The sequence below is a fragment of the Cyrtonyx montezumae genome, unplaced genomic scaffold (assembly GCF_038088225.1).
Source record: "Cyrtonyx montezumae isolate F1298 unplaced genomic scaffold, pur_monq_1.0 scaffold_13, whole genome shotgun sequence".
Taxonomy (NCBI): domain Eukaryota; kingdom Metazoa; phylum Chordata; class Aves; order Galliformes; family Odontophoridae; genus Cyrtonyx; species Cyrtonyx montezumae.
Window position 1 is genome coordinate 22,523,759 of NW_027071859.1, and position 19,989 is coordinate 22,543,747.

The 19,989-nt window shown below is 39.6% G+C and overlaps 1 protein-coding gene across 2 annotated transcripts in view; it reads left to right on the forward strand.

The window, feature by feature from the left end:
* The first annotated feature begins 2,189 nt into the window (after positions 1 to 2,189).
* The window catches only part of FAM83B (family with sequence similarity 83 member B), a 47,976-nt gene continuing 30,176 nt past the window's right edge, over positions 2,190 to 19,989 (forward strand). The window contains exons 1-2 of one of the 2 annotated variants that reach the window (XM_065730804.1): positions 2,190 to 2,205; positions 5,648 to 6,151. In XM_065730804.1, the coding sequence (XP_065586876.1) occupies positions 5,708 to 6,151 (444 nt within the window). In that variant the 5' untranslated portion in view covers positions 2,190 to 2,205; positions 5,648 to 5,707. Of the gene's footprint in view, positions 2,206 to 4,321; positions 5,228 to 5,647; positions 6,152 to 19,989 lie in introns of those variants that run through there. The other variant, XM_065730806.1, reaches the window with a different exon arrangement.

Here is a 19,989-nt window from a genome sequence, read left to right on the forward strand (position 1 = left end):
CAATCAATAACATCATTGGAATTCCTAGGTCACTTCAGGTAATCACTGTTCTTTCTGCTAATATTCTCAACGTGGTGATATCAGTAGCTTCTACTTTTCTCTTGAACAAGCTACTTCTAGAACAAGAACTTTTCTGTAGGGTTCCAGTAATACAATTTCAATCATTGGGATGGAATTTGGTCTTGCCTAATTTTCTATTCCAAAAAACAGCTAAGACAGGCTGTTCAGGCAGAAGAGACTGGAGACTTTCTACATTCTATCCCCTCCCCTGCTGAAGCACCACAACTCAAGAGTAAGTAACTTTATTGATACTGAGCTTGCTATTACTGTCTGTATCCACATCCTGCAATTGGAAGATCCACAAGCTTGCTATCTGCTGAACAAAAACTTTCTTTATTTTAATGGTTGACTATAGGTATCTATTTTTCAAAACACCATATCCTAACTGGATTCTGTGCAATATCAGATCTTGTACGGCTACTGGAGGGCTTCCACTGATAATCTCACACACTCTTTAAGTGTATGAAAGAATCTGCATCAGCATTTCCCATTTCTTGCTTTTATTTTCCATGTATAGGATTTCTCATGATTTATAAAGATCTGCTTTAAGTTTCCTTTGTCTCTCTTCTCATCACTGTTTACCTCTCAGACTTAAGTTGGCACAGTGTAATAGCTATGCAGAGAGAATACCCTTCTCTTTAGCAACAAAAGCAGTGTTAAAAATACATTATTATTACTGATACTGTTGCTGATGCTTTGTATTATATTGTTCATTTGTATTGCATGTGTACATGTGTAGAGCTGAAAACAGATCAGTTTCTCACCGAGCAGTGCACTGTACAGGTACAGAAATCAACTTTTCGTGATCAGATACTGTTGTAAACAAAACAGACAAACCCTAGGTTCTCTTTTTATGTATAGTTCCTTATTTATAAAACTGTGACTGGTCTCATTACTGCTTTTTGTTTGTGCTAAGGCTGCACTCCTGCACTGAGCTTTTTAAGAAGACAGTAATACTTGTAAATTTCATGTAAGTCTAATCAATACAGTCGAGGTCAAAAGTCCTTTGGGAATTATCTGCCCACCTTTTTACCCTCCAAATTAACTTCGGAAAATAGATCTGCACTCCTAGAAATTTATATGGCTCCACCTCTTCATAGATAAGTTTCCACAGAAACATCTTCTCCTTCCTGACCACACATTTTCCATGGGATAAAAAGGGCTTCATCTAAAAGACAAGCAAATTCTTTTTACAGGTGTGAGAAGGATTAGATCATTTAATCGAGGTTATTCTATATCAGTAAGCAGCAGTCCACAAGCATGCTGACACCAGCTATTTTGTTTGTGTATTCCACTACTTGAATTCACAGTGGAGCGGAACCTACTGCTTAGTAGCTGCTGGATACATATAAGAAAGTAGTTGAGTAGACATTATATATTTTCACTTTTATACATGTACGTACATACGTAAGCATATGTACACTGTTCTGTAGACATTGTGTATTTTCACTTTCTTTTTTAGAGACGAGTCCAAAAGCTGCAGTGGAACTGTGTTTATCTTCAGTAACTGGATGTAGCCTGCACTTAATACAGGACGGTGCAGGGTGGAGGTCTGTGCCAAAAGCCAGACTGTTATTGATAAGACGCAATTGTTACGATGACACCACTCATGACAAAGCTGTTACGCCCCACAGGGGTAAAGTCTACACGGAGTTTCCTAAGCCCACATAATCTTCGTACTGATATCTCTCCCTTTACGGGGTCTTTAAGGTGGAAACGACGACTCGAGGCTGTGGGGCGCGTTTCTCCGCAGCTCATCGCGCAGTGCTATCAGTGCTATCTCCCGCACCCCAAGGGGCCACTCCCGCTCTGAGTCCCGTCCGGCGGGCAGCGCAGCGCAGGGCAGGGCCGGGGCCCCCGCCGCGCCCCTGGGAAGGCGCTGCCCTGCGCTCGGGAGGGCCGAGCTTCCCCAGTTCAGACAAGTTCTCGCCCCGCTTCTGCGGCGGCGGCGGGTTTTGGTGCGACACCGTCCTGACATGTTGTAACTGGTTTCCACACCCACCGCGCCTCAGAGCGACGGGAAGTACCTGCGAGGAGCCCTGCGCCGCCCTGACACGCTGCGATCGCAGGAGCCGGGTCCTCCGCCGGGCCGGGAAGAGCTGGGAAAAGGCTGAGTTCCCCCCCACCCCGCGGGGCAGCGGCGCAGTAAGTGACTCTCCGTCCGCATCCCGCCGGGGCTAGGCCCGGCCACTCGCCCCGCTCGGGCTCGGCCCGCTCTCGCTAAGGGGGAGCGGGTGGGGGGCATGCGGCCCTCGGGAAGGGCTCCCCCGGGCGGCGGGGCCGGGGCGGCGCTGGGGGCGCCGAGTTGCCGCCGGGCGCTGCTATCCGCCCCGAGGTGGCCGAAGGTGATGTGTCCCCGAGGCTGGGGCGTGTCCGAGCACGTGGCGGTGCCCGAGGAGGGATCTTCTGGCTGAAAAGTGAACTTCCAGCCTCAAAAGTGGAGGAGCGGGAAGGCTTGAGGTGTCGTTCTTGTGTTTGGTTTCGTTGTTTGTTTCTGCTTGGATTTGGTGCAAGCGGTGGTACTGTTGTCTGTTACGGCTGGGTGTTAGTAAATAGCATGTGCCATGGGTACAGCTCCTTAATGTGGTGTTTGGTGGAGAGCTTGCACCCAGAAAGGCCCCACGAGTCCCAGGGCAGCATCAGGCTCCCGTGCAGAACCCCAGAGATCACATGCAGAGGTGCTGGGACAAGAAATACCCCTCTTCCAGGTGGAAACTTTGTGTGGAAACTGGCCAAGTGATCGGGAAGGGGCTGCGGACATCCCTAGGAGAGCACCATGTCCAGGGCCTTCCCAAGGACCAGCCATGAGACCCTGAGGTTGGGCTGCTCCCCATAGTTGCAGAATAGGAAATGTTGGAAATCCTGAGAATATTAGTTTTCTTTTGTTTCTTCTCTTGAATGCATCACATGTTGGTGTCCTTACTTCAAAAAACTGCAACTAGAATTGCTTAATTTGTCTCATCTCTTCTGTGATTTATTTCCACGCTGACAGAATTAACATTTACTTCTTAAAGAAATATATACAGCTTTAAACTTCTTTTATAAGCAGCACTTGTAAATCAAAGATCAGCATGAAAGATGCCTCCTGTAAAATAACTATTCCTGTTTAGAAGGCACTGAGCATAAGTTATTGTATCTGATCCACACAACAATTAATGGTCACAAATGCACACACAGGCAATCATTTTCTGCATTATATATATATGTAGATGTATATGTGTTCATGACATTCAATATTTTATATTGCACAACTTCACTTACTAAATTTAGTCCTGTTCCCTAGTGCTATTGTCAAAGGGAAGAGAGAAGAGAAAGGGATTTGAAATAAAAGTTTTGAAATAAATGCTTAGATGTCTTTCTCAACTGTAACCAGTGACAAAACTACTAGGAGAATATCCATTATAAAATAATAATGACTTCAGAAATATCTTTCATTTCCCTTAGTAAAATGAAGATTAATATCATATTAAGACTGTTTTCTAATGTTTGGAGTGGTCCTTGTCCTGAAAGGTCCTACGAGAGAAGTATGTGAGGTGCTCAGTAAAGTTACCTCTATTAGTGTTGAGATTCTTCAGTACAACTCAGCTGAGTAATTGTGCACTTTGTACTTCTTATAGTTTTTCATTCGTCTAAAATTTCTCGAAAAGCTGTTCTACACGATTGCTTTTTATGATACACAAATTTGAAGTTTTTAGTTTTACAATATTGTAAGAGCTTGACCTTAGAAATATTGTTTTGTCTGTGCTGCATGCTTGGTTGGTCTTCTGCCACACTACATCACAGGTTGTCATCTTCATCTGGATAAACTGTGCATGGAAATGGTATAGTTCTCATTTTATAATGTCATATTTTTGCCTGTAAATGACACATAGGATGAAGCTCTGACTGTCGTAGGAATACATATAATTCTTGATAAGTGGAAAGCTATCAGATCCCATTCTCTTGCTTCTTTCCTGTTCATCACAAAGAGCTTCTCTGGAAGCAGTCAGAAACACTCCTTTCCCCCAGGCTCGAAAGTAATCCTATCTGGGAAGATCTATCCTGCTACTTGGCTGGGAGACAGGATTCAAATGGGATTATTTCATATGACATGCTGATGCCAGCCTTAGATCAGGATTATTCTTTCTTTGTCTTTTTTTAACCTTAGACTTCCCAAGATCGTCAGAAATCTTGATTTAATTGAACATTTCAATGTACTTTGGAGTATCAATAGTGTGTGGAAATTTTGATTTCCATTCCTAAGTTAATGCAGCTAACTTAAGTTTCCTTTCAAGAAGATTTAAACCATTCCCAGGGAACAGTAGAAAATGAATATACTGTTTGCAAAAATATCTGAAAGGTCTTGATATGAATAGAGATTCTTATTAGATGCCAGTAAATGAAACTCTGTACGACTATTCCTATTATATCACTATACTAATAATTAGGCTTGCAAGGTAACCTAGCGTTAACTTGCAAACAATACTTTGTATATGCTTATCATAATTATTCTGGCTTCACTGGCTGTTCTTCCTACTTCCATTGTCTTTCTCCCAAGCTCCACGCTGATGCAAGCCTCATGTCCTAGCCCTGAGAAATGAGACACTACTACCATACATCATCTTTCTATTTCACATGACTGTGGCCATGCCATTCTTATGACAGTATTTTTTTCTGTGTTTTCTGTCTGGTGCAGAAAATCATTGCAGTTTAGGTTCTAGGTGAATTGTGGAGTTGCTGAAACTCCGTAGAGTTGCACAGGCATGAGGGAAGAAATGTTGGTCATTTGTTCTCTGTCGACCTTAAATTCAAAACTGACACAGCGGGAACCAAGCCTCTCAATATAAAAAAATAAAAATAAAAAAGATGGTATGAATGAATTTTTATACCATCAGCAATAAAGAGCTTACTTATTAATTATGTTAAAAAAAAAAAAAGAAAAAAGATTAAAGCAGCCGCTCCTTTTGGCAGAAAGAATGAGCAGGGTGGAAACTAGACATCAGATTGCTGATTCAGAATTTGATCCCAGATGTGGGAGGAGACATCTTTCTGGAGTTCCTCATAATTCACTGAAATGAGGTAGGCTGTTCCTGCTTAGGAGCAGCAAATGGATTAGATCAGCATGGGAGAACAAACAGATAAGAAGTAAGACCTGAATGACTGTAATTTCAAAGCAGCCAGAGAAAAGGTATGTGTTGCATCAAAAATTAGGAAACAGTTGTTTTCTGAAGTGTTTCTCTTAACACCACTCTGTCAGTTGTTGTTATAAAGAGACTTTTGAAACACTGCCTACAGTAGTATATTGGAATATACTTTGCGTATGTGTTACTGGTACAGTTCTTCAGTGCTCTGCTGTGGCTTTTAAATAGAAGACTTTCACCAAATCATTTCATATGCTTTAAGTAGAAGAGGCTCCTTAAGTTGCTCCCTAATAGTCGTTTGGGAATATTCATCCCTGAGCATTTTCAAAACTCTTTGATGTTCTTGGAAGGTGTCAGAAAAAGGTGTCAGCAATATTATCAGAGAAATATTTTGCATATCTGTGCATGTGTGTGACTTGGATTGCTACAAATATTCTGATTGCTGTCTTATTTTCCTTTCCTTACAGGTATATTTCACCAACTCACAAATGGAAGTCTGAGAGACTTTGTACAATATATATGTGAAAATGGAAACATCATCTTTGCTATCATCCCTACATGATGAATGCAGATCAGACAACTATATTGAACCTCATTACAAGGAATGGTACCGAGTAGCTATTGATGCTTTGATTGAAGGAGGTTTAGAAGCCTACAAAGAATTTCTTTCAAAAGAGAGATGTTCAGAGTTCCTTGCAGATGAGGAAATTGATTATATTTTGAACAATGTCCATAAACTTCCTCAAAACACAGTTTATTCTTCTAACAATGCCATTGATGACACCTCTTCCTCGGGAACCTACTGGCCTATTGAATCAGATGTGGAAGCTCCAAATCTTGACTTAGGTTGGCCCTACCTGATGCCTGGAATTTCTGGTGGCACAAATATTGATCTGCTTTTTCATCCACCACGAGCACAGCCTTACACCATAAAGGAAACTATTCGGAAGATGATACGAGATGCAAGAAAGGTAAACAGGAAAAATATTGGGGAAAAAAATAGTAGCAATAATCTAGTTGGCGTTTCTTCAGAAGATTTTTTTTCTTCCCTGGCAAGAAAAAAATTATCTGTCTGCTTACAATTTAACCTCATTTATAAGGGATCAGGGATTAGTTAAAGGGATTAATGAAGCATTGTGATTATTTTACTGTACTGTTGACCATTATTCCATGAGAAATTTGTAGGTAATTAACTTACCTTCTCTTTGACCTCACTTGAGTATGCCTCAAATGACAATTCTATCCAACTGCAGAGTATATCCTATGGTTTCTGTCCTCTGTCAGTGGGAATATGTACAGTGGGAATATGCATCGGTTTGGTATGCTAACCTGTTATAAGAAAATAACATTTTTATGTACATTGTACTCGTGTACCATATGGTTCTCAGCTTTTGTGATTTCGCATGCCCACTGTAATCATGAAAGTTAATTGTCCGATTTCTAATTTAGAGGAAATAACTTCTCTGAATGTACTTGTCTCAGCTTAGAGACTTCTGCATCTTGAGTTTCCTAAGACTCACACTGAGAAGACAGAGCACTGTATGTACAATGCAACTCTTGCTTCCTAGAGTCATGTTTTTAAAAAATGAAAAATAGATATATATTTAAGCAGTTGACGTGGACCCTGTGTCATATTACCTCTCTAAACAGAAGTTATGAGATTACAGAAGTATTCCTAGCAAGAGTACCATGCTCTCCTTTCTTTCCATGGAAAAAGTTTATTTCTGTTCTGTAAGGGCTTTAAATCCATAGGAGAACCAACTCAAGTACCTTTGTAAACACTATAGTGACTTAAATATACGTATAAATGGGTGCAATAGAAGTGAATTGAAAAGGGGTGTGGAAAGGAAGGATGTCTGGATGTCTTTCTATTATGTCTCTCCTCTGTGTAGACAGAGCATATAATTTGTTGCCACAGTGGAGTTATTACTAGACCTTTTGTCATGCAGTTTACAGCCTTGAATTTTTGTCTGCTCTCATCACAAGGAAGAGAAGAGTTTTTTGTGTTTTTTTTTCCTCTTTGTCCCTTTTAAATTTACATTTTGCTTTTGGAGGCAGTAGGGCTTGGCTTGTATGGCATACTTCGATCTTTTTCACCCGCTGTTCCAGAGCTACTAATGTATCTGCTGAAAGGTAAAGAAGGAAAACAGTTAAGGCTATTGCCAAGACTACCTCAGTTTTGGGAGGTCCTGAAACACCATGAGGAAATACTGTTTCCAGTCTGTTTTCACTTCCGAGTAGCTACTTTGTTTACATGCCATCCAGGCCCTCTCCTGTGGCTTTCAAGGGCTGTCTTGTCAAATATTGTGTTAGGGAGTATGCCTCCTCTGAATTCAGTTAGGCAGAAAAATAAAATGTGATTCTTACCCCTTTTTGAAAAAGAAGTTTAATCTATATTACATTAGTTCTCTGATAATGCTCTGTCATTTCAGTGTTACCAAGAAGGTATAATGCATGTGTCACTGTCAAATAGGACAGCTGAAAGGCTTGTTTAGGTGATCAGTACAATCTCAGGAGCAGCAACCATAACACTGTTGATACAGTGGTACAGATTGGTTACTACAGGAAGCAGCAATTAAATCTAAAACACAGAGAGTTGTTCAGCCTCTTCTGTGATATGCATGGAAAAGCTTAAAGGATTCATAAGGTAAAGTATGGTATTTAAAACACACCTATAGCAGGCAAACACTTTGTGAACAGGCTAACCTATTTCTAAGCCATGTATAAAGATATAGTCATACTAAACAGAGTTCTGTGTTATGTAGCAGTGGAGATGTATAGTCATATGAGAGTATTCAAAGGAAATAGAAAAAGGCCACGTATGAAAAAGGAAACCTGTAAAGAATAAACAAATTCTTCAGCAAATCACATTAAACCAATACAGCTCTAAGCAAATTTTATGGGAATTTCAGCATTTTCCCAATTTCAGTGGAAAAATAAACAGAACGTTGTTTGGTGGTATGAATACTCCCATCTCCTTTAAGCACCAAACCTGTGTACCTGAGTTCAGGCATTGATTTCCCTAGACTACCTGAATACTCAGTTCAGTGAGGAACCAACCCCTACAAGGACAAGTCAAAGAACGCTTCTGCACAGATCCTCCCAATAAGGAAAACTATTCAATATATTTATATGTATTTGCTAGCCCAAAAATTCCTAACAGAGACTAAGCTAGTTGAAACCTAGACTCTTTTGAATATTTGGTGATATATAAGGATAAGATGGCATTATTAGTGGACTTACTCTTGACCTCTTTCATGCTTGATGCATCACAGTGTCACTCCTTAAAATGATTATTACTTATGCTAATTCTGACCTTAAGAAGACATGTTGTAAACAACATTAGGCAACTTACTGGCTGACAGCAATTTTTTCCTGACTAAAGAAGAAAACCATATGTAAGGCTACACTGTACTAAGAACTGACTGTGAAAAAATGTCATAAGGAAATTTTGTCACATGCTTCTTAAATATATGATCTGCAGAAAAATTACACACGTCATCTTCATACTAAACTCAGTCAATAACAATGGAGTTTTGTAACAATGGACTGCATACTTGTGATATATATTTCTGAATATAGATTAGAGTTTGTTGTACATAAGATGACATTAAATCACAGTCTGCAGTACTTCTGTTGGATAGCTATGCTGTCAGAGTGAGGTTAGCAGAATGCCTCAGGTCAAACCAACTTGCCAACAAAATAGGTTTACTGTTAATGTAACTAGACCTCATCTTTGAATGGTGCAGCTTGCCAACCCTGCTTCTCTGTTGACATAACTGGTGTTCATGCAAGGAGGCTGTTTGGCAGGACTGTGTTGGTTTGCGAACCGTGAGTCTTTTTCAGATGTTGATGTAACCATGTGGAGAAGAAAGCACTGTAAGGTTTGTCTGACCTTAATGGTGGACAGACTTTTGCAAACAAGCTGGTAGCCTTATTCCCTGTGTGTTTTGGAAGATTCTGCCTTTAATCACTGGTAGGCTTCTGGCTTCTCTGAAGCTTGAGGTGTTCCTACAGCCTGACTCATCCTAGCTGAGCTGTCTGAACCACAACTGATAATGTTTAGCTGTTTTTCCTGACAAGATTATTCATCTGAGAAATGGTATCAAGATGATTACTCATGTTTGTCAAGTTAATGTGAATCTTCCTCCTCTTATTTTAAAGTAACACAGAGATTTCAATAATGAAGTGTTCTTTCCCTGTATGACTTTTCATGAGTTGCCTCAAAACTGTAAGTTGTGAATCTTGCACATGGGTTTTACAAACATCTTGTTCTGTTTTCTCAAGCATGATTGACAGGGTGAGAGAACAGGGAAAAGGCAGGACAGAGCAGGAAAGGGTCCTTTTGGCTGCATGTTTTCCTCTCGCTTTGTTAACTGGATTCCCCTTTCTACCATTGAGACATTCCTACATACCTTAGAGAGAATGCATATCTCTGAGTTGTTTAGATTGATATCCAAATAAGGATCAGCTCTTCCTGGAGAGAATTCAAACATGTTTTGTAAATAATCATGTTGTTTAGACAACCCAAAAATTACTGCTTTGCAACACAAGCCAGAAAACACTGAAAGACTTCTTTGACATACTTTTGAGATTCCTAATGGAATGTATTAAGTTGCAGGCTACCCAGTAAATATGCAACACTTTGCACTGATTATATTTTGTTCAAATAGACTAGCAGTTTTAAACCGGGGTTTGTGAAATCAGTGATAGCTGTAAGACTTTTCAAATAATTATTTGTTAAGAATGTTAAATTGAAATTTGGATGGTTAGGGTATTATTATTTTGAAAAATCCAGGAGAGGTGGTTGTTTCTGCTGAATTGAGCTTTTTAATGTTTACAAAACTTGGAGCCATGACAAAGAATTAAGTAAGTTCTACTGTAAAGGTGCATAACTTGTTATTAAGTCTTGCTGGACCCCCTGAATGTAGGCCTTGAGTAAATCACAGAGGACTTTTTTGAGTTCTTGTGAGAGAATTATTGTATGAAGTCTAAGTATTGTTTCTGTCTTGTCTTGTAGAGTCCTGGCCCAAGTCAAGTAAACAAAAACATTGACTCATTTTACGTCTATGGAAAAAGGAAAATATTTTCTTCTACTTCCTTTTTTTTCCTCTGTTGGTTTGATTTCTTTACGGCATGAGTAAGAGTTTGTGCATAAAAGAAAAAAAGATCATACACTTATGATCTCCTTGTTTGTATATGTGCATAAATACAGCAATATACAGTGATATAGTACTAGCTGTATACAAATATGAGAGAAAACCAAGCTCATTACATGCCTATATGAAGAGTGATGCCTCCACACCGAAAGAAACATGTAGAATATGGGTGTGGAAGACTGTTGAGCAATCATTTTTACTCTCTCAACAATACTCTTTGCCAACTATTTTAAATATAATTTGAACAGAGATTGGAACAATGATACTGAGTTGTGCTTGCAGCAGTGCTTATCTTAGCTCATTAACTGCAGCAGTCCAAGTAGATGAGAGAGAGGCTACAATTTATTGTTCATAAAAAACTAGAAAAAAATACTGAATTCCAGGAAAGAGGATGATAAATCGAATAGTCATCCCACTGAAAAGTTTTCTATACTGTTTCTAGAGTTCCTGATAAATGATGGATATGTTTTTTAAGTTCTCAGTTGCACAGGCATCCAGGTGGGTCTTGAATGTCTCCAGAGAAGGAGACTTAATAACACCTCTGGGCAGCCTGTGCCAGTGCTCCGTCACCCTCATTGTGAAGAAGTTATTACTCACATTACTGCAAACTGACCGTATTTTTAAGGAGCAGTGTCCAGGCATCCAATCTGTAGAAAACATTGATGTGATACAAGATATCTAGACAAAATTTTCCATGTTAAGATGTGACACTACTCAAGGACTTTAGCAGTTGTTTTTAGTACCAGTGCTACACTAAAAAAATGCTTTCATTATTTGCTCCTGCCCACCTTCTTTGAAATGGGTTCGTTGTATTTGCAAACAAGCATGGCAGTCATGCGTATAGTTTCCATATGAAACATGATGTTAGCCTTTTGTAGGTTCATTACAGAGAGTAAGGTTGTGCCCCAGTTTTTCTAATCACATAGGGTACATGCAACACACTGGAAGAGGATGTGTTGTGTAGTTTGTGCTCCTACTGTATGATTTGGTGTTTGTTCTTTGTTATCTTCTCACAATGAGTAATCATGTCAGATATTCACTAGACTGAATTTACCTTTGGAATCCTCATCCTTGTTTATTTACCTGGCCCCCTTGCCCCCTGTCTTGATACTCTCTGCATAAGCACGTGATGATACATACAAAGAGAAGAAGCAACAGTGGGACACCCTCTGAAGTGGACATTCAGATTTTGTAAGAGGGGAGTGCAAGGACTTAATGATCTAATTGTCCTTAAAACAGAAGTGTGTGGAAATGTTAATTTAATTGCTAACAGGAAATCATCTTAATTTGTCCTGAATTTTTAACATATGGGAGAACTTCTATAACTTCTGGAGTAGAGGTTGGAATGGTTTTGAGATGTGAAAGTTAGGAGGGAAGGGATGTAAAAGTGTGCAGGCAAACTCCTGAGGCCTAGGACTTCTGTTAAGTGCATTTCTTCTACACCATTTATTTAGACATTATATTCACTTACAGGATCTAAAACTGAAGATCAAGCATAAGCTAGGGCTTATGGGCATGTGGAGAGGAAATCTGACAAAAAAAAATTGTAATCAGTTGAGAAGTTTTTGCTCACAGGTTTTTGTCAGGTCAAAAGTTTGGCAGGTCTGTTCACCAGTATTTGATGCTTGTATTTTATCTTAAAAGACACAATGGACTGATTAATAGCCAGTGCCTTTTTATGTCATAGCTATGCTAATACTATAAAAATATTGCACATCTATGTTGGATTTAAAAATTGAATGAGGAAAAGTAAAGATCAGATCTTACAGACAGCTGTATTTATTGATGTCTGCCTAATATATGAGAAGTAAGCAAGTACATATGCTTTGTAGCAGTATTTTTCATTAAAACAGTTTCTGTTATCGACATAAATCTTTGTCAGTCAAAACAAAATAGTGCTATTAAAAAGTCATTTATACTTTTGCATTCTGTGAAGTGTTCTTGAGGCATATTCAGCAATACCATTGTACTACAACATGCTGAAGTGATTATAAGTAAATATCTGCTATAAATACAAAACTATTGACATAAAGCGATAGTGCCCAGGCAAGATGGTGCTTCTAGTTACCAGTCCAGTGTATTTGGGGTTTGCTTCTCTTTTTTCTTCTTTTCTAAAGAAAACCAATAATGTTGAAGCTATTTTTGTTTTTCTGAATTTTATCCTCAAGAGATCTGGGTTTTCACAAGTTTTTCAGCTGGGGAACAATCTTGCCTGAAGAACTACAGGCGTAGTCATTTCACATTCAGTATTGCCATCAGCCTTTTTTGATCTCTTAGCATGTTTTATCTCAAAGAACTTTTCAACTTAGCCAGCAATGCTCTGAGGAATGGGGAACACGTGGGCATTTTTAATCTTTAAATTCGTCATGTATCAGAATTTGGAAACTCAAATACTATTACTACCTCTTAATGTATTTTAAGGAGCATATATAAACTCTACCCTGCTGCAGGAGAGTTCTTGTAATACAGTATAACAGAAACTACATGGAATGTAGAGATCAGCTGATGTGGAACAAAACAGTTCTGAAGCACAAAAACCTGCTAGCTGCTATCAGAATTTCCCATTCTCCTGTTCAGGAGTGGGAGTTAATGCCACTGCGTTATTTGTATTGAGTTTCTTAATACAAGTATGTCCTGCACTTATAAGTTCATAAGTTCATAAGGTTGGAAAGGACCTATAAGATCATCTAGTCCAACCATCCTCCTATCACTATCTCTACCCAACTACTAAATTAAATCCTTTAGCACCTCATCTAAACGCTTCTTGAACAGCGCTAGGGATGGTGCCTCAACCACCTCCCTAGGCAGGCCATTCCAGTGCCTGACCACTCTTTCAGAAAAGAAATGCTTCCTCAGGTCTAATCTAAATCTTCCCCGGCGCAACTTGTGGCCATTCCCTCTCGTCCTGTCGTTATTTATCAGGGAGAAGAGGCCCACCCCCTCCTCACCACAACCCACCACTTGTAGTTATTTCAGAAAAAACTTGGTTGTAGATGTGTTATTTTCTCCATGGAGCAGTACAAGGCACTGTAATAATCAAAGTACACTTTAGAATGTACCTCTCCAAAACAAGAACAGATGTTTTCAATGATATCAGCGTGATCATGATTTTCACTTTAACTTGCTGTTAAATTATGTTTGTAACTGTTTCCTAATAAACAGGTGATATTCTGTGCAACCAAAGTTAATGCCCACATTTTCAGCATGCTTGAGAACTCAAAAGGTTTTTTGTACTTGGAAATCCTACCCTGATTTACCTTAACTAGAGAGGAGGGAAGTGAGTGCTGTCAGAGCAATCACATGCTGTGACTGGGGTTGAGCTCAATACTTTATAGCAGTTCCGACTGCCATCTATAAAATGACTCACCTCAGTAGAACTGTTCAAAATAAATAATTGCAAAGTCTGGCTACTGCTTGCTTGATCAACAAAGTTAACCATTTTCCTGTACGTTGTCCACATAGCAGTAAGCCTACTGAATTTACAGTAGTATTATTTATGAAAGTAGCTCTCTCTCTTTCTCTTGCCTTCAACATCTTTTTCCCATTTGCTGTGTGTTTGTTTTCTTAAGCTGTAAACATTTCTGTGTTTTGCCCTGTGTCTGTACCCCATACAGTTTATTGGCATCTTTGTTCCCAATTGGCAGAAATGTCACTGCCACAGTGAATTCAGAATTTATATGCTCTCCTTTATCCTTAGCCATCAAAGAACATGACCAAAGTGTTTACGGTTTTGTAGATGAGAATACCAAGCCACAAAGGCATTGAATTATTATATATCACAGTTCAAAAAGAGACAATTATAAATCAAAAGCCAAAGAGTAATATACATTAGCAAACAGAGCAAGTAGGGGTTAGATAACAAGTTTGTTATTTTCTCGTCTCTGTAGGTTTGGTTGATAAAAAATCATAATTATGCATTTAGTGTCATAGCTATGAAAACTAATGTCTGAGGAACATCAGTACTGCTCCAGACATGTTTGCACTAGTATATGACAGTAGCTTTGTACTGCTTACTTTACAAAAATGTATTTAAAAGCATAAAGGTCTTTCTTATCTTCAGATAAAGAGGGTGTTTCTTCAGGACACACACAGGCTGTTCTCATAGTTTAGGTAAGAGCAGTTTGCTTTAACTGGAGGAGTACTTGCTGGAAGATGTAAGGCCTGAGAAAACCAGAACAAATCCCTCAAACTCAGGCTTTGCTGTGACCCTTGCCCTCACAGCCAGGCATGTGGGCACAGAGCATACTCCAGAAAGCTTTGGTGGATGCCTTTTATCCAGAGCTTTTTGCTAACTGTAGCACCAGATCTCCTCAAGCCTTTTTGTTTCTGCATGTGCTCTGCTGTGAGAGATGAAGCCCTGATAGGGTAATGTGAGAAGTTCTGTGATGTATCTCTCAGAGATGAAAAGAGAACTTTGATATCTGCTTCATCCACTAACAGTCGGGCTAGAACAGTAGCACAGGGCTGTGTGCTCAGGTGGCCAAACGGGTGTGCCTTCAGTTCAAACAGCAGGTGTAACATCTCCACCTCATTTTCATGCTGTTTCCTGGAGCTGCAGGCACTCTTTCCCAAGCAGGCCGCACTTCAGCTCAATAAACTTCCTTTATGGGTTAAGCACTAGGTAAGCACTAGACATCACCTTTTAATTCAGGTGAATCTGAGTGGCATCCGCCTGCAGAAGGTATTGCAGTTAGTGTTTTCCTATAGGCTTTTGATGCTCAGTATGGCAGACATAAACATGGGGATAAGGTGGAATAACCAGCAGAGAGAAAGGCAGGTTCCTGCTGATCCTCTGTGGGACCTTCTTAAGAAGCAGGAGCAGAGCTACCTGTCTGCACATTACAGACACTATGCACAGCCCTTTATAAGCCATGCAGAATTCACTGCTAGATGATACCACCTCCTGATCAGAAACATCAGGGACAACAGAGACAGTGTTAGCAGAACCAATGACACTCAAGTGCCAGGGACAGACTGCCAGCTGCCAGAACCAGGGCTGCAGCCAGCAGCTTAAAGAACAATAATATCTGAAGCTGTTCACTCTTATGATAGTTCCTTGTCACTGCCTAATGGTAGATTGCACATGAGCACAATAATTGCCTGAAATGTCACTGTCAAGGCTGTGGGGTTTTTTTATTTTTTTTTATTTTTTCATAATAGTCAGTATATGTGACTGCACAGTGACTCTTTGATAGAGGTCAGTAACCTGTCATTGCTGGAGATAAGTCTAAAAATATCAACCATTCAGTGGATCTGGCTCTTCCATGTGTGCTAAAGCAAATATACAGAAAGCTGCTTTCGAATGTTAACAAAAGCTCTATTTTGCTCAGAGGAAATACTTTCGAAATAAGAAAAATAAGCATAAAGTTGGGAATTATGACTGATTCTTCTATTTGCTTATTTATTTGCAATCACTTTGTTTCATCTCTTAGCTCTGTATGATTGTATTATGTGAATGACTAGAATTAAATAATGCTGAAATAGTTATTTTTGTGGTGATATCACTGTCTATTTTGTTCATAAATTTCAGGCTTATTGAATTATGATGACAGTCACTTGAGCTGGAAGTCATATTACGGAGATGATTTGATTTCTTATGCACAATTTAAATTTAATGATGGAGGTGCAGCCCTGGTCTGAATAGCTGCAATACAGCATTGCAGTCTCTTGATGCAGGATCTCTGTCCTTATTAGGAGCTTGTTCCATTTGGTCATGTATTGTCAGCCATGACTCCACAGGAATCACTATGAAATGGGTGGAACTAAGGCATGCATCGTGCATTCAGGGACATTTGTACTGGACAATGGAAATTACTTCTTCAAGGAGGGGGTGGTCACACCTTGGAATGGGTTGCCCAGGGAAGTGATGGAGTCCCTATCCCTGGAGGGTTTTTGAGAGTGTGGGTATGGGGGTGAGAAACATGGCTTAGGGATGGGACTCAGTAAGTCAAACTGATGGTAGGACTTGGTGATTGTAAAGGTATTTTCCAACCCAAGAGATTCTCTGATTTTTCTCTGTGATTTTGTGTATAGTATCTGTAATGTGCAGACATTTCTGCTCTCATCCCCTGAAGTGACTGTACTTATGATAGGAAAGCCATATAGAGTCATAAGACTGTAGAATCCTTAGAGTTGGAAGGGTCCTTTAAAGGTCATCTAGTCTAAGTCCCATGTAATGAACAGGGACGTCAACAGCTAGATTAGGTTGCCCAGAGCCCCATCCAGCCTGGCCTTGAACGCCTTCAGGAATGGGGCATCTACCACATCTCTGGGCAGCTTGTTCCAGTGCCTCACCACCCTTACTATAAACATTTTCTTATATCCAATCTTTGTCTCCTCTCTTTTAAACTTTGAAAACATTTCCCCTTGACTTATCACCACAGACCCTGCTAAAGAGTCGGTCTCCTTCTTTCTTGTAGCTCCCCTTCAGATACTGCAAGGCTACTATCAGTTCACTTCAGAGCCTTCTCTTCTCCAGGCTGAACAGCCCCAGCTCTCAGCTGTCCTCATAGGAGAGGTGTTCCATCTCTTGGAACATTTTAGAGGTCCTCCTCTGGAGGCACTCCAACAGGTCTATGTCTCTTGTATTAAGGACTCCACATCTGGATGCAGTACTCCAGGTGAGGCCTCACTAGTGCAGAGTAGAGGGGCTGGATCAAATCTCTTGATCTGCTGGCCATGCTTCTTTTGATGCTGTTTGGGATACAATTTGCTTTCAGGGCTGTGAAGGCACATTGCTGGCTCATGTACAGCTTGCCATCCACCAGTACTTCCAAATCCTTTTTGGCAGAGATATACTTAATCCTCTCATCCCCGAGCTTGTATTAGTAGTGGGAATTACCTTGACCCAAATGCACAAGCCTGCACATAGTTGAACTTCATGAGGTTCTTCTGGGCCCATTGCTCAAGCCTGTCTAGGTCCCTCTTGTTGTCATTGATGAAGATATAAGTACCAGTCCCAGCACTGACTCCTGCGGGACACCACTTGTCACCGATCTCCATGTAGACATTGAGCCACTGACCCACTGATTCCACTCCCTGGAATCAATCCTGCAGCCAGTTCCATCAAACATTCACTCATCAAATCCATATCTTTCCAATTTAGAGAGAAGGATGTTGTGAGGTATATTGTTGTTGTTCTTCCCCTCTCTCTTTGCCCTCCATTCCGACTCTTCCTATCAGACAACCCGCTCTGCCTTTTTTCCTTTCTTCACACACCTCAGCCAGACATGTATCCCTACTGCTTGCTTGAGGTGCTTCGGTTGAATGTAGATCCAGCTGTGCAGTTTGGAAATGTCAGATCCCTCTTAAATCAGGAAAAAAAATTGGGAGCTTTTTAGGATGCAACTCTGCAAACCTGAAGCAAGTGCATGTAGAACATGGTCTCAGTCATTCCACCATGTTCTGTCTTCCCTGATATATGAAATTCCTGATTTAAGAGTTACGATAATGCTTTCAAATTGCTAGTCAAATCACTTTGTTTCATTGGCCAGTTTCTGATCATTCATTATCAATCATAGGTCTAAAAAATTAAGAGTAGATGTTGCTTGGATAGGGCCATCTTATTCGTCCTCTGTTTTACTTCGCAATGAACTGAAATTTTAAATGTTTTCTAATTTTATTGGAACAAGGGTGAAATTTAGAAATCAAGCTGTGTCAGAAACTACAGTAGACTCAGTTCAAAAATGAACTGTGTACACAATTTGTCTCATTTTTCAGACAACTTAAAAAAAGTTTTACAGGCATTTCTTCTTGAAGAAAAGTTAGATCCCTAATCCTGAAAGGTTTAAAATATTTTAATTTATGTACATGAGAAGTTTCATTAACTTCAGGTGCATATGTGATTGCAGAATTAACACCTAGGGATCTAACCGTTTATCATTAAGAATCATATTTTAAATATTTGAATTATCCATTTCTATTAAATATGTCATATAAAATGAACATACATCTTTAGCTGATTTCATCCACGGGTCAACTAAAAAGATCTGCACATCTCCAAGCTGCTGTGCTTTAACCCAGGAGGCAGCGGAGCACTGTGGAACTGCTCACCCTCTTCCCTCAGTGGGTGGGGGAGGGAGTTGGGAGAACAGTAGAACTTGTGGGTTGAGATAAAGACAATTTAGTAGGACAGGAAATAATGTGAAAATAGTAATAATAATATATATTTACAAAATAAGTGATGCACAGTGTGATTGCTCACCACCCATTGACCAATGCCCAGCCAGTCTCCAGGCAGCAGCAGTCCACCCAGCCAACTCCCTCAGTTTTATTGTTCTGCATGACACTACATAGTTTGGGAGATACCTTTGGCCTGCTGAAATCAGCTAACCCTGTTCTGTACTCTGTCAGCTCCTTGTGCACCCTCAGCACCTCACTGGTAGGGCAGCACCAGAAGCTGAAATATCCTTTGCTCTGTGCAGCTCTGCTCTGTAACAACTAACACATTGGAGTGCTTGCTATCAACACAGCTTTCATCCTAAGTCCAAAACAGAGTGATACCAACCTCTAGGAAGAAAATTAACACTATCCTAACTGAAACCAGGACAGAAGCAAACCGCTTTCCTTTTTAAAAATTGTAATTAATAACTGAATTGAATAACTGAATATTTGAAATCCAAACAAGGCACTGAAGCAGGTGGAAGATTTTTCCCTCTCCAGATACTATCCCACCACCCAGTTCTTCCTTACTTTTCTAAGCATGCATGGAACAGATTCCATAGAGTCTATCCCAAAGGAATGAATGTTGCAGAAAACAAAAATATCAGTTCCGAGAACAAGACAGATTTCTCATGCTGATCCAGAAAGGGCAAGCATTGATTTTCCCTATATATGGAAAAAAATAAGTTTTTTCTCTAATCTATTTTGACTGGCCTGACCTGAAATTATTGAGTTCTCTGCTAACAAACCTGAAGATGGAGGCTTTATTATTTTCTGCCACATGGCACATCCTTGCGCTACTCACACACAAAGAAAATTCCATAGATTCCATAGAGGAGTTTCTCAATGTGTACTCTGAGCCTTTTGAAATGATTGCAAAATATGTATTAAAAACATACGTACTTTTTCATGCATGCCAGCATTCAAGCAAGCAAAATGAAAGACAAAGCAATAAGATCTGAGCATCTGGAATTTAGCTATTGTGACAGAGCTGTCTAAAATAGTTTTTAGGCTTAGGCATTTAAAAATGTTTCATATTCTTAAATGTTTAGGAAAACAGCACCTTGAAAAATACTTTCATGGACTGTTATGAAACTATACTGATTCTAAACAGTGTGTACAGATAGAATTGTTCTCAATTTTGTTAGCATTGTTTCAAAACTCTTCAGGATCAGAACTTCATTATCTGCTACATTTCATAGAGAGACATTGCTTATATTATCTGAGGAGGTGGCTTGCTACATTAATGATATAAAATAGTCCCTTGTTGAAGATAGTAGACTACATATAACAAAAATAGAGATGTTTTGAAAAAAGGAAAGCTCTAATTTCTGAAATTTGTAATGATAGTATTTAAGTACAGAAATTGAAGTTACAAATCTGACTTGTGTATCTCAAACATTAATTAGGTGATGGTCTTTGACAGACCATTTTCCATAAACTGTAATTATTTTTAAAAGAACTCAAAGAAGTTGGTATTTAAAGATTTT